This window comes from Cydia amplana, chromosome 5, assembly GCF_948474715.1.
Source record: "Cydia amplana chromosome 5, ilCydAmpl1.1, whole genome shotgun sequence".
In the NCBI taxonomy this organism is placed as follows: domain Eukaryota; kingdom Metazoa; phylum Arthropoda; class Insecta; order Lepidoptera; family Tortricidae; genus Cydia; species Cydia amplana.
Window position 1 is genome coordinate 16816409 of NC_086073.1, and position 15713 is coordinate 16832121.

At 38.9% G+C, this 15713-nt stretch overlaps 1 protein-coding gene across 1 annotated transcript; it reads right to left on the reverse strand.

Annotated features, from left to right (window-relative positions):
* Positions 1–7184: 7184 nt before the first annotated feature.
* LOC134648138 (HEAT repeat-containing protein 1 homolog) lies at positions 7185–15380 on the reverse strand. The gene is made up of 4 exons (XM_063502614.1): positions 14221–15380; positions 8981–13486; positions 8347–8766; positions 7185–7388 (listed from the first exon to the last, which is right to left on the reverse strand). The coding sequence occupies exons 1-4, from the start codon at positions 15375–15377 to the stop codon at positions 7196–7198; spliced, it is 6276 nt and encodes a 2091-aa protein (XP_063358684.1). The 5' UTR covers positions 15378–15380; the 3' UTR covers positions 7185–7195.
* Between the last annotated feature and the right edge of the window lie 333 nt (positions 15381–15713).

Below are 15713 nucleotides of genomic sequence, written 5' to 3' on the forward strand. Positions count from 1 at the left end.
ATAGATTCACGAGCGTAGCGAGTGAATCTAATTTAGAATCTTGAGCGTAGTAAGGGACTCAAAAGCGCACGAGATGTAAATAACTTTGATCTCGTGTAGTACACAACATTTTTCACCTCAGCGCAGTGAGAACATACCTATTAGACAACTTGAAAAATGTAATCCTTGTTCATCACTTAATACCTGCACTCATGTTTTCTTAAGATATACAAACAATTAAGTTTAATTACCGCAATGGAACACAAAAACAAAACGTAATAATAAATTCCATTAAAATAATGTAGAAATAACAAACATTAACTAACACTTCAATCGACAATTTAAAAAAAAAAATCTTTGAAGATACGGTCCGAATTGCGGATACGTACTATTTGTCAACTATGGTAGAAATTCTTAAAAGTAAAATAATTAATTTTGCGTGATGATCTGTGTATTTTTTGAGTTCGTTATTTTAATTGTACAATAAAATACCTAAAATATAGTATTTTATCAGTTTTTATCAAATCTTAAACTTTATTTTTATTTATTAATTATTAAGAATTCATACTCGTACGTGGTTTGGAACGATGCGGTCTGAAGTTTTTCGGGGGTCTATTATAAACCGTGAATATACTGTTGAATGTTGTTTTAACTTTTTTTTGTCTATTTCTTTTTGCTAACAGTGTGAAAGGGACAGAGATAATAGAACCCAAGTATTTCGAACTTTTATTAGACCCCGCATGTTGAAATGACATTTGACTATAAAGGTCACTTGAATGTCATTTTGTCTCACTCAGTGAGCAAAATCGCATTTTGCTCACTGTTTTTAAGAATTTTAGTACCCTTGTTCGAGCTGCTGAGGTGAAAAACTTATTTCTTACAAAGGAATTCGAGATTAATTCGGAAAAATTAACAATAATAAGAAATTAATTCACTATGCTTTATATGACATCCGCTTAGTATGACGTGTTTGTCACTTTCCTTCGATGTCATTATAAGCGGATTCTACTGTAATTAATAATTATACAAACGCGTAATGTACAGTCTTAGTGTCTTTTTCGAGTTACAAGGTTTTATAGTAAATAACTTCGAGATATAGAGGTGTTGCAACAAGACGCTTATTTTTTCGAGTTATAGAGGTCAATTTTTTTTATTTCGAGTTATGGAGATTTTGCGCTTTGCTTTGAAGGGAAGGGGACTGGAATATGACATGGAAAATAATACATAAAAGGCGGTTGTGTGAGAAATAACTAAATCATCAGTTATGAATTATGTATTTAAATTACATAACAATCACTTATCATATTTTAAACTCTTAGTTCAAAATAGCTATACTGCCTTTATCCAATCTATCTCTAAAGTTGCAGGACCTTTCTGTTTAACAGGCAGGTACACTCCTCCATACATTTGAATACCAATACTACTTATATGCCACGATAGTATGCTTTAAATTATGTTAAGGGCAGATCACGGACAGCGAATTAATTCATCCTTAGGACCCTGTAAAAAAAAGTTTTATCAGTTACATCATCAGTCATCACTTACATAGTATAAACCAAAGTCGCTTCCCGCTGTCTGTCTGTCCCTATGTATGATTAGATCTTTAAAACTACGCAACGTATTTTGATGCGGTTTTTGAAGTGAAAACTTCTTTAGCGGCGCTGGGCACTTTTTGAGGTGGGGAAAAAATGATAAACTCGAGACAGCATAAGGCGATCACATGACCGTAAGGGGCGTAAGGCGATCACGTAACCGTAAGCCCCGTAAGGTGGCCACTCATAATTTAAATGGCATTTAAATCAATAAAGAAGAACTCAATGTTATTTGACATTTATGTTGCGGACTCCTTTTCAAGACTCTTTACCTATAAATTTGACGTTGTCATGGCAGTATGTAAATAAACATGTCAATGAAAAAGTGTGATCTTATTTGAGAATGATAATAATATATAATAAATAAATAGAATACCTCCGCTAAACGTATGTCTCGTGTTACCGGGCGTCGGTAACATAGTGAGGTGAGTTTTCACTTCTATCGGCACTCCCGGAGTACAACCGTTGTTGGTTGTTTTAATACATAGAGTGATTCAAGGGGAAGGTTTATTACATTATAATTAGTTAACCCGTGCGAAGCCGGGGCAGGTCGATAGTCGTAACTTAACGCAAACGCGCACGCATGCCATGGTTTGAGTCCCAGTATACAGAATTACATAGATTATACTGATAACAGGTTGAATTAAGGTATTATATAAATGTTATTTTTTTATTAAAAAAAGTATTCAACGGAATTGAGTACCTCCTGTTTGAATATTTTGAAGTCTGTTAAAAAAAACATAAGAAATTAAATACAACCATGAAATAAAGGATGACTCACGTTCGTTAGATCGGACCGTGTCCGGGCCGGAGCTTCCGGAGCTTCGTTTTCTATGGGAAACATCACGTGATCACCTGTCATCTGTCATAGAAAAGTATGCGCCGGAAGCTCCGGCCCGGACTCGGCCCGTTCGGCCCGGTCTAACATGAGGACTTACGTTAAGGAGGACTACTTAATAGTACTTTTGTAATACCGTTCGTATAAGAGAGGTAAGAGGTAAAAAAAAACAACTGTTTAATTATCACGGTTTATGGGATACAGCCTCGTGACAGACAGACAGACACACGGACAGACGGACAGTGGAGTCTCAGTAATAGGGTCCCGTTTTTACCCTCCGGGTACGGAACCCTAAAAAGGGAGAAGTAAAACTAGAGCGCGCGTAAAGCGTATCCAACAAGCGTCGGTTAAAAACCGGCCAAGTGCGAGTCGGACTCGCGCACGGAGGGTTCCGCACCATCAACAAAAAATAGAGCAAAACAAGCAAAAAAAATTGAGAGAGGCTGTGTCAGGGACACAGCCACAGTGGTTGACGTGAAACGTTGGTGTGGATAGCTAATGAGAAAGCCGAAGGCCCAGCTCTGTGTAGGGCCGAAGGCCCGAAGCGTCATAGTAGTAAACGTGTCTAAATGCGAAGGCCGAAGGCCGAGCTCCGCGTAGGGCCGAAGCCCCGAAGCGTCCAGGATGCGTGCTTAAACACAGAACAATAGTATAAGTGTCTAAGTGCGAAGGCTGAAGGCCGACTGAGAGCCGCTGGCACATGAACATTATTAGTCACACTTAAAGAATGCGGCACCCTTCACACTTAAAGGTCGGGCAAAGCCCGACATTCAGCGCGCTTCGCGCGCTCTTTCATACAGGGCGCCTGCGGCGCCGTTCACACTTAAAGGTCGGGCGAAGCCCGACATTCAGCGCGCTTTGCGCGCTCTTATATACAGGGCGCCTGCGGCGGCCTTTACACTTAAAGTTCGGGCGAAGCCCGACATTCAGCGCGCTTCGCGCGCTCATACATACAGGGTGCCCGCGGCGCCCTTCACACTTAAAGGTCGGGCGAAGCCCGACATTCAGCGCGCTTGGCGCGCGCTTTCATACAGGGCGCCTGCGGCGCCGTTCACACTTAAAGGTCGGGCGAAGCCCGATATTCAGCGCGCTTCGCACGCTCTTACATAAAGGGCGCCCTTCACACTTAAAGGTCGGGCGAAGCCCGACATTCAGCGCACTTCGCGCGCTCTTACATACAGAGCGCCCTTCACCCTAAAAGGTCGGACGAAGCCCGACATTCAGCGCGCTTCGCGCGCTCTTAAATACAAGCGCCTGCGGCGCCCTTCACACTTAAAGGTCGGGCGAAGCCTACGCTTAAGTAGAGTGCTTGCTTTCTTGTGAATGTCTAGCGTCCAGGATGTGTTTTGACACACTTATGTGTGTTGTGTGTCACACTTACATCCTTCGGCCTTCGCATTTCGTTAGACACTTGTACTATGGTACTATTGCTTTGTGTTTGAATACCGAAGTCGCGCATCTCGCGATGTTTGATGTATTATAATAATTAATAATTATGGGTAATATCTTAAATGTTATCTGTAAAGATTGTTTGGGGTGATAATGATTAAAAAATGAACACGGCTTTTATGGGAAATTTTAAAATAATTAATTACAGCGTCACACCTGTTTAATTATAAATGATCAATTCATTTTGGAGTAATGAATGTAATAATTAGGTACAATTTTTTTGTAAATTACACACCAAAATTACGAGAATAGATATTTTATACGGGTAATACACGTTTTATAGCAATCTCGTTCGCGTCTTTCCAGTAGACATCGCAAATTTAAGGGAATCTAAAAGCATTTTTTTACGCAGCACCTTTACAGGCGGAATACATGTTTTCAGTTCTTGAGACTCAAATGAGAAAAACGGGATATATACGTATCAGAGTCGTTACCTTTTAATGTATTGTCCACAGAAGTGACCTTTTCTAAAATTTGTTTGACCCATACAGCAGAAAGTACTCAACTAAGATAGTAATTAGGAATAGGAACTCGAGATTGTCAAGCAGCCGCCATACGTTAGTTCTACGTGTTCTTACTAATAGTGTTGAGTCGCTCACTCGTGAGGCACTTCATTTGTACCACTCATTTTGTTAATTTGTCGCAGTACTTCGTACCGCAAAAATGTCTTACTTCACTCTTCTATTCATTTTACTTGATTCTAAAATTATCTTTCTCCTAAAAGTTCTATTCTTAACCTCCAGAATTGCACTCCAATTAAATATATGTTACTATTTATTTATTTATAAAGGAAGTGATGAATACATAAATATGTATATACATTGAATATTTTTGTCGCCGTTGGAATGAATGGAATAGTCGACACTGAAAATATGCTAGTACCTCACCTCATTTGAAGTAAGACATTGTAACACCTCATTTTAGAAAATGAGGTACTCATACAAACTCATTTTAAATTGATGTCCTACCCATCACTACTTACTAACTCGCGCCGCCGCGCCGCCATAGATTCTAATGAACTATTTGAGGAGATTAACAGGTTTCACTAGGGTAAAAGTGGTATGTAAAGAACCGTATTTGCGTTATCTTACTACTTCAGGCAATTTGCGTCAGTTTTGCGCCTTAATTTTCGCACACAGTGGCCTCAAACAAGAGCAGTGATAAAATTTCTGTAAAAACTGTCACTGCTTTACCTTTTTGCAGCTTATTATAATTTCGCGTGTTTTATTTTTCTCCTATTTCGTTAAAATGGAATAAGATCTATCAAATGACTCCAATTTTACCGAAATCGGTTAATGGGCTGATGAGTAATTACTAAATGAACACTGAAAATAGGGGTCATTTTAGCTCCTATTGCGTCGTTTCTAGCGTAGAATCAGCGCCATCTATGTCAGCGGAACATGCATTTCCGAGTAATGGCTACTTTCCTCTATACACTGATGTTATAACTATACATATAGGTATTACAGTTACAGAGATATAAGCCACCGCGCCATAACACTTTTCGTTACACTTGGTTTTTGGTCCGGCACCTCTACTACAAGTTTTTAAAGACGTTTCACGTCAAAACGGTCACCCATCCAAGTACTGACCCCGCCCGACGTTGCTCAACTTCGGTCAAAAATCACGTTTGTTGTATGGGAGCCCCCACTTAAATCTTTATTTTATTCTGTTTTTAGTGTTTGTTTTTATAGCGGCAAGAGAAATACATCATCTGTGAAAATTTCAACTGTCTAGCTATCACGGTTCGTGAGATACAGCCTGGTGACAGACGGACGGACGGACGGACGGACAGCGGAGTCTTAGTAATAGGGTCCCGTTTTTACCCTTTGGGTACGGAACCCTAAAAATCAGTAAATTACTATTGTTGTCCTATTACTATTGTTTGTCACGTAGTTTTATTTTGCTAATTATTGAATGTGGCCACCATTTGCCGTTTAGTTCATAAAGCGAAAAATAAGCACTCGCGTATAAGTCGAAAATGCTCGACGTGTTTCACTCCATAACCCAGGGGCGCATTTACCCTAGGGCCATCGGGGCCATGGCCCGGGGCGCCAACCCTCAGGGGCGGCATGGGGCGGCGTATGCCGCCCCTAGCGGATTGCATTTTGTTTTTCTTCCTTGACTTCTGGGGCGGCGAAACGTATTGGCCCGGGGCGCCAAATTTTAAAATACGCCCCTGCCATAACCCATACCGAGAAATGCGGAGCTGTCTACAATTTTTGCCAGCCCTAGTTCCATGTAATCAAGTGATATTTCTGTTGTTACCTTGAGAGGTAAAATTTTAACCTTTGACATTTTCATCAAATTTTGCAAATCAAAAAGCGTTCGGTTCTGGCATAAACAACTCAGCAACAAACAAGCCATCTTTTATTCATGCCCCAATTTACCGGGATGTTTTCCAGAACCAAGCTAGAACGGGGCTAAAATATAGGGATTTGAGACCGGTCTACATTTTACAACAGTGAAATATGTACGGTGTGTAAATTATCCCGTAGATTATAGAATGTAGATCACACTCGTATAATAACTACTTACTATAACTAATAACAGTAGTAACCGTACTTTTTAGGGTTCCGTAGCCAAATGGCAAAAAACGGAACCCTTATGGATTCGTCATGTCTGTCTGTCTGTCCGTGTATGTCATAGCCACTTTTTTCCGAAACTATAAGAACTACACTGTTGAAACTTGGTAAGTAGATGGCCTAGGTACCTACTAATTTGTGAATACCGAGCTAGTAAGAAATAAGTTTTTGTTGGCACCGTGAATTTACTAACTATAAAGAAAAAGATAAGAAGAAACCCATTTATTTATTTATTGCAGTAACTCGTAATAAAATGCATTGAATAACAGCGCCACCTTGTGACAAAAATAAAACCAAATAAAAAGTTGATTTCAGCGACATCTAGTGCGGAATCTCTGCAACACTTTGTAACGTTAAAGTTAGCGCCATCATAATCATAATATATTTATTGTGACTATAGGTATACAAAAAAGGTGTTACATTTTATAAGTACTAAAACCATAGCCTACCATCTTAATGGTGTACAATATTTGTTACTTAAAGCTAAAAAATAATATTTAATGTCATTATTATAGCATAATTGCATTTGGCTAAGCATCTAGCGTTGTCTTATCGCATTACTTAACAACGTCATCTACCGAGTTTTATGTGCATTACTTGAAAGCCCCTTGCACGTCGCTGTTAGTACTAAAGTTTTAATAGTAACAGTTAAAGGAAAACTCACTAGATGGCGCTTAAATTAAAAACGTGTAACATTTTTTGCAATTTTTTTACTAAGTTTTACCAAACATTTGTTTATTTAGTCTTAAAAATTAAAAGTATTTTTCTAAAGGCTCCCCAAGTATGGTCTCCAGTTTCCGAATGGCATCTTTCGTGGTGGCCTCGATCTTGGGGTCGCCGTCTTCAAGCAGTTCGGCGAGGAACGGCACGCTCTCGGCCAGGAGCGGCAACCAGCTGCTGCCGAGCTGCGTTGCCATGGCAACCAGGCCGTCAAGGGCCAGCAACCTGAAGGAATAATTTAGAGTTTATTAGGCCAAATCATAGAGAAAAAAAATATACATAGAGTGCTCACTCCATACATCAGTTTTAGTACCAAAAAGACTATTAGCATCTAACATCGAGTAGCGGAACTATCAGTACTGCTACTTGACAATAGATGTAGCACCGACCGGAAAGTCTTATGCTGTAGATAAGACTTTCCGGTCGGTGCTACATCTATTGTCAAGTAGCAGTACTGATAGTTCCGCTACTCGATGCGATGCTAGATGTAGACACTGAAATTAATAGTCTGAACTGATGTATGGAGTGAGCACTCTTGTCTTACTATATTTCTCTATGGCCAAATGCTTGAGTCGACTAAAAATGAACAGATGTTTTTCTTACGGAATGTTCTAAATAAAAATGGTTGGCGAATATTTATTCATTTATTTTTTGGTACCTAATTTGGTTTTAATATTGACTGAGCGTAACTGTAGTACGAAATGACAAGACCATCAGGATTGACCTTAGAGGTCCATTAGGGGTATAATAACATAAGATAAGGACGATTATAGCCGTTTTATTACAAGCTTTTATCATAAAGAAATATAAGTAAAGAAAGAGTGGTAGCGGTACTAGCGGTACTGATAGTTCCAATACTTGACGTTAGATGTCGACAACGAAATAACACGCGTTGTGGCAGGCGTGTCTCACTCCGCGATTTCGTCGCTTTGCTACAGGTAGCTAAAAGTACATCCGTTCGGCCCCAATTTTGGGGAAAGCCTTGCCGCGCGTGGCGCTGTCGCCACCTAGCGGCCATATCTGTGCTGATCGTAACAGACGCGTTTTGTTAGAGAGTGAGTCTTCTGTACTTAGTACTATTATTTATTCTGTGGTTATGGTAAGAAAACTGTTGTATGGAGTTATATTATATTTCTCTATGCTTTTATTTAACTTGCAATGTATGTATGTAACTAAGTCTTACCTTATCTCAGCATCATTATGTCTCGTCTTCAGCAGCACCTGGTAATTCAACAGCTTCCACAGCGAGTCATCTGCCGTGGCCACCGCGAACTGCGCCACACAAGGCACTAGCGACCCTACCGCCCTCTCCTTAAGGCTCACAATCCCACCGAGCTGATTCTCCAACTGATCCACCACTGGCTGCATTAGTGTCTCAAATCTATCCTTATTCAGGAAATTCTGGCTGTCGTATAAGAACACTATATGTAAAGTTTTGATAATGTAGTTGACCAGTGTAATGCATTTTTCTTCGGAGTCAAAGTATAGGTCTTCCGTTTTGCTTTTGTTGCAGGAATCTAGGAGTTCTGCCGCGTTTTTGATGAAGTGGCCCGCGAATAAGACGAACAGGCCCTTTAGCTTATCAGCGATTGCGCTGCTAACCCTGAAATTAGTGAAAAAGATATTTTCACCACACCAGCTCGGAAAGGCTTACTTTGCACTTCAAAAACGAATAGCAAAGTTGCATTTTATTCACATATGAGGCAAAGTAATAATAATGTTATCAAATACGAATCGAAATCTATGTACTCTCAATAAATTCACATTAAGAATCTAAAAGAAATATATAAAAATAAACAAATAATGAATTGTCTTACCTATAGAAAGTAATCGCTCGGTCCCTCTGCCCTTCAACATTAGTCCTTATCGCCCAGTCATAGATCTTGAAATAGAACGGCCTAAAGCTCGTCTCCGACAACTTCAGCACTAGACTCACTAGAGCATTCACCACTTCGTCCTCCGCCGAATCTATAGTCGCATCATCTGCTTTATCCACTGAGTCACTTCTTAACTGCAGAGCGGCTAAGAAGAAAGCTGTCAAATCTTGCTGCAATGCTGTGAAATCACTTGACGTTATATTCGCAAAGCTTTCAGCTAATACTGACATCACTGGACCAACGGCAACATATTTCTCCTTGTCCAAAAGTAATTGATAAGTAGCGTTAGCAACCGGGATCAACACTCTAGGAGGAATCGAGCTAGCAATCTTCTTTTTGACCGCCATCAATTTTGTTACTATCGCTGTCACTTTCGTACACTCCTGATCAAAAGATTGCCATTTCGCTAGCAATATTGCATATTCGTATAAAATCTTCTGCAGATACGGACTGAGAAACAGTGGTAGGCTTTCGATAATCTTTGCTAGCGATGTCACAGTACTTAATAAGACTAATTCTGGTGTTTCTGCCTTACGCTGCAATTTCAATACTTTTATCAACGCCGGCATGAATTTATGAAGGTATTGTAAAGCGTATGCCTTCATGTTTGCACATAACTCTGCCAATGTTAAGACAACTGAAGCCATCACGTTGCTGGAAATGCTTGGTTTGCACGTGAATTCTGTGACAGTTTCAAGTACAGGTCCAAATTCTTCCGGTTCTTTTTCTGCCAACATTTTGGCTAATAACTTCAAAGATAGTAGAGCAGTTTGTTGATTCAGTTCCATATCTTGAGCGACCGATTTATTTGATTCTTCATTAGTAACATCGATAGTTTTGACAATGTCAAGCAAAGCGGGCAGCAGAGAATAGACCAAAGTTTTGTCAACACTGTTGAACATTTCTGGGTTATGTTGGATTTTATTATTCAGCAGTTCCATCGACTTTCTTCTGACTGTCTGTAAAGTATGTTTTAGTAAACCTCTGACAACAGACAAGAACATTGGTGCGGATAACAAATTATTGGTATGGTCCAACAAATCATAGCTGTGGTGCAGCATAACTCTGTAGTACTTGACGGTTTTCTCATCTGTGATTTTGGAAATGCTTTGGATGAATGTCAAGATATTTATGATGAAAGTTTTGTAGTGGCCCTCCATCGTCTCGATGTCAGTTGCCTGCCTACTGTGATTGATGAACATTGACGAAGCCAAGAAGCTATTCATGAAGGTAATAATGATGTATTTGTAATGTCGGAGCTGATTTGGCCGGTGTCCGGTCACGCTGAATATCTCAGTAGGGTCGACATTCGTTTCCATGGCGTTTTCATCTTTCTGCAAAGGCAGCGTTTTGACGTATGCCATCAATTTGATGAACGTCTCCATGCAGATTTCTGGCGGGAACTCCAAAAGGAGATTTTGTCCAAAATCGAGTCTGTTCATTGGAGATTCTCTGTCAGCTAAAGATTTCGGGCGCTTGTCTTCTTTCTCCTTTCCTTCATTGAAGTGTGCCACGTGTGTCTCTAGTAGAAGAGCTAGGAATGTCCATAGGAACTGATTAGGTCCAATAGTCTCCATCAGTTTCTTGTAAAGTGGCAACCTCCTGTGTTCCGGTACGTGCAGTACGACATCAGCAAATATACGCAGAACGGGCACAACGCGCTTCTGCAATTGCTGCAACTCTTTCTTACTGTACTCTTCTACAGGGCGATCTAGTTTGACCAAAATTGGTATCAGCGTTTCAATAATTCTAATGATGATTTGGAAGCTGTAAGCATCATCATGTCTTAAGACAGAAGAGCCCATGAATGTGAATATTTCCATAGTGTGGTGCAGCACTTGTTCTGGGAGCATGTATGCAGCGTGAGACAAAAGTATCAAGGCATGATGATGAGTTTGAGGGTTCTGAGTGCCTCTAATACATTGGACGATTAATTCAATATCAAATATGGATTTAAGGTTCTTCAATTGGTCTTTGTCTTGGTCATCAACAAACTTCTTGCAGTAATAAAACAGAGAAGACAACACCAGTTGCTTTGGGTACTCGACATAAGACTGTTCTTCGAATCTCAAGCATTTGTTTAGGACTTGGAACAAGGTTGAGACAAAAGAGTTGTCCACAGTCATTTTTTTCTTGTTCTGTACGTATTCAAGCATAGTGACGCCTAAACGCCATTCGTCTGTCTCTGTCAGTTGATAAGAAATCATGGAGACGGAAACAGTTTTCTTCTTCTGACTGTGAGCACCAGGATCAGGCACATTTAACATTTTCTCGAGTATTGGTTGGAAATCGGTAAAATTCAAGTGGATCTTTCGTATTACTTTAGAAGCGGCGCTTGAAATGAGCGGATTATTACTAAAAGCACCAGCAGCAGCGATAAGATGGACCAAATCCTTGGTTTTCTCTTCTGGAACTTTCTTAAACGCTTCCTCGTCAAGTTGTTTCATTATCAAAACAGATGGGCTCCGGAACGTCTGATCCTCTTCCATAATGCATTCCCTGTACTCTCTCAAAGCAAATGCTATAGGATCCCAGACAGTTTGCTTAGTCAATGTCGAAATCGTGACAGCATTGATTCGACTGCAGATAGTCCTGAAGATCTTAGATTCATAGACATCGAACGTGAATTTCGGATTGTCCTTGTTCAATTTAAGAATTAGTTCAAACATGTTAAAGGATGGAATAATTATAGAGAAAGCTTGGACATTGTTGATATTTGCCATGATCTTAAGAAGTTCGCTGGATACATGAGCGGGCGTGTCTTTAACTACAATGCCTAGGAGTTTTTCCACACACTTCTTCCTGAAAACTTTATCTGCAGAGTGAGTTAGGAGTGTCTCGAGAACTTGTGATATTTGTTCAGGGTCCATTACAAGTTCTTCTCTATGGTCAAATAATCCTTTCATAAGCTGGACATATATTTGGTTTTTGTTGGACATATTCTTCAATAACAGCTCGATCATGTCAACAGTGTAAGATCTAATCACAGAAATGGGGTTGTTCAGATTAAAAATAATCATGAGCATGATGACATCTGAATCGTACAGCCATTTCTCGTTTTGCTGCATCTCTATGAAGGTGTAAATCAATTTGAGACTTTTCAGCTGAAGTTCTGGGTTGATCACATCATTAGGATCATTTGCATACAGAATATGCCCACAAGCGAAGTTAACAATAAATTCGAATTTTTCTTTTGCGTCAGAAAAGGATTTATCAAGCAGTTTTTGAAGCAATTTTGAGTAATTCTGGCTGTAGCCTTCGAGAGAACATCCGGTGATAAAAATCTCGTATAATCTTCTTATAAGGATTGTGTCTGCATCTTTGCAAAGATCACACCAGGGTTTGGACAGTATTTTGATCTGCATACCTTCAATCATTCTGCTAAAAATGTACTCCATAACTTCAAAGACAATTTTGTTCTCGCGCGACATTTTTATAAAAATTGAAATCATTTCCATTGAAAAAGATTCTCCTTTAGTCACTGGAACTATTTCTCTGCCCTGAATAGGTTCTAGAATTAAGCCTAGGACATCTGTAAACTCTTGGACAGGCATTGTCTCAAAGGAGCAAGATTTTAGCAGCAGATACATAGAAATGTCGAGTATGTTTCTTTTATTCAGTTGCAATGGATTCAGGAAGTCAAATTTCATTGATCTCTTTACAAACAACTCATTGTACACCATCTGTATTAAGACTCCATAATTGTCGCTGTATGACTCTTTCAAGTCAAGATTTTTCGTCAACTCAAACCTCTTTCCCCAACTTGAAGTCAATATTTTCCAGGTTACTTTAGCCGATCGTTCGTTAAATGGAAATAAGTATGGCATTACGGCGAGAATCGTAGCCTGATTCACAGGTAATGCATCTAATTCGCATAATTTGTTGATAGCTTGTCTTACAACAGGTTTCCAAGCATTGCGGCGTTCTTGTTCCAAAATCGATTTAAATGCATCAGTAAGTTCCGTATCATTAAATACTTCATTCAAATTGGCAGTTGAGATGTTCAAAACAGCGGCAACTACTTTAGCATTTTCGTCGTGAAGTCTATCCAACAGAGCATCTTTGACAAACTCTTTGCTTTCTGTTTTCAAACGCTTGAATTCTTTGGCTATATATTCTACAGCTTCGACTCTTAATTGTGGGTTGACATTAGTAAGGTTTTCGAAAAGAAACCCCCCTCCAACTTGGTGAACTACGGCAGGATTAAACCCTAGAGCTTTTATAAGACCCCTATTCAGTTTTCTATTAAGCTTATCGTCAGTCAAACTTAGTTGCTTTTTCACCACTTTATCAAAGTCTTCTGGATATTTTCTTTCAATGCTTTTCAGGAAATGTGAATACCAGTTGAGTAATTTAAATGAGAATGAGCTTTCATCAACCATGTTGATGTCCTTATCAACTATCATTATTTCTTGTTTTGGTTCCTTGTAAGATGTGATTACAATTCTGAAAGAAAAAAAAAACTAGTAAGAGAATGTACAGAAAACTACTAATGAAGAATTGAAAGCCTATCGTATAAGAATAAGGATTAAAGTCAAATGGCGTTCTAACAGTTTTAATCTTCTGTCAAAAGATGGCGGTGAATTTACTGTGGCTACAAAATTTACCATGACAGTAACTCTCTATAAAATCTATATTCTTTGGTATAACGTAACACAGGGGTCACCAATTAGTATATCAGGGGTCCGATTTTTAAAATAAAATAACCATAGCGGTCCATTTCTCCTTGAGTCTATTAAATAAGCAAAAATATAAAATGGGTCCGCCATTTGGTGAACCCTGACGTAACAAATATCATATTTAAAAACTTTAGTTTAACACAAAGTTGGTTAAAAACTTAGCTTACAGATGTAGTGCATAATTGTTTTCCATCGTATTTTCTAGGAAACTTTCGTATATGTCATACTACTTCAGTCATCCTCAGTAGTTTTTGTACCGAAACTGACTGAAATAGCAAGACACATTCGTATGTTTCCGTCAAAATACGATGAAATATAATTATGCACTACATCTGTAGTAAGCTATGTTATTAACATCAAAATTAGCTCAGTAATTTAGAACCTACTGTTTAACATATAAAAATCCAACCAGTAAATAAAGTCCTAAAATCCTTTCCGTAACAAAACATAATTTTATGTGCAACAGTTTTACTAAAATAAAAAATAGAAATATTCACTTACTCAATTATTTTTGCTGGATTCTGGTTTGTCAGATCAATGCTATCAAATAATATCAGCGGCATGTCACTATATAGCATAAACTCCTCAGAGTTCGTCACCAAATGTCCCAGGATGGTCCTCAGGAATGCACAAACAAATTTGTTTACTTTAATCTTGCTCTCAATTAGCTTCTTCAAATGCATGCAGAGTGTGCTCACAATGTCGTTTGAGATATTGTACAGTATAGGATCTAACAATTTTAACAAACCCTGCTGATTGTTATAAATCAAGTTTATAAGCAGAACTACATCGTACGTCAAATCCGAGTTTAATAATCTATCCACAATATTTATCAGTACTTTCTCTTTGAAAGTAGTTTTGGTAGAAATGTAGCCGAGAATCACCAAAGATGAGGATTTAAAATCGGGTATAGGAGAATCTAAACCGTGGACCATAGTTTTCATAATAGGGCTGATAACCTCTTCTTTAACTGTTTTAGAGGATTTAAGGGTGCCGATGACGGTTGAACACCAAAAAGCGTAGACAGTATTTAGTTGTGTAGCTCTCTCGCCAAATTCCTCAACTGCTTTCAAGGTGTTTGTAGATATGAACTCTAACACTGCACGGTTAGAAACACACTCATTATGTAAAGCCTGTTTTGAGAGGGGTGCTCCAGTCTTCTGCACTGGTAATAGCCAACTGACTGTAGGTGATTTCAATTTCAAAATCTGGACAATACGGACAAATATTAATGTCTCATGATATGGCAGAATCAAACCTACTAAAGCCAATGCATTGTAGTACTGTATACTGTATCTATTCACCAGCCATTCTAAAGCTTTATGAGCTGACTGCAGTTGTAAATATGGCGACAATTGTATGAGGAACTTTTCAATATTATTATTCAAGATGTTGTTAACTTTATCAGTCTCTACGGCCCTTTCAAAATCTATTGATGACTTATTGAATAGTGTCTCCTCGAAGGCCTCAAATTTTGGGTCCAATGTAATGAGTTCCTGCAGACCACTGCGCCCGAGTTCGTAGAAAGTATTTCGGTCCTTCAAAGCGGCTTCTCCCGGGTCGAATAACAAAGATGCCTTCTTTTTATCTTCTTTGTATACGTCAGTTTGAGGAGCAGCTAATTTCTGCAGCTGTTCAGCTAGCGAGGTCGTTGCCATTGTGTTATTCTGTTAACAAAGTACAATTTAAATGAATACTTACAAAAGTGGCGAGGCGGCGTTTCATAACCTGAGTTGCACGTGAATATATTTTCGCAGCGCTATAATAAAAGTTCTCAAATTCAACTTACCACGGATTCATTGATTATAAAAACTAGTGTAAGTCAACACACGCCACAGTTCAGCTTCTAAAATAGAAAAACTTTTTTAGTGAAACACAAAACACGTGCATTGCATGAAACCATCATGAAACGCATGTCAAACTTTTTTTTTTTTTTTAATGGACTTGAGGGCGGTGTTGCCCGTAGCCAACGTCAAGTAAATTAAAGGGAAGGA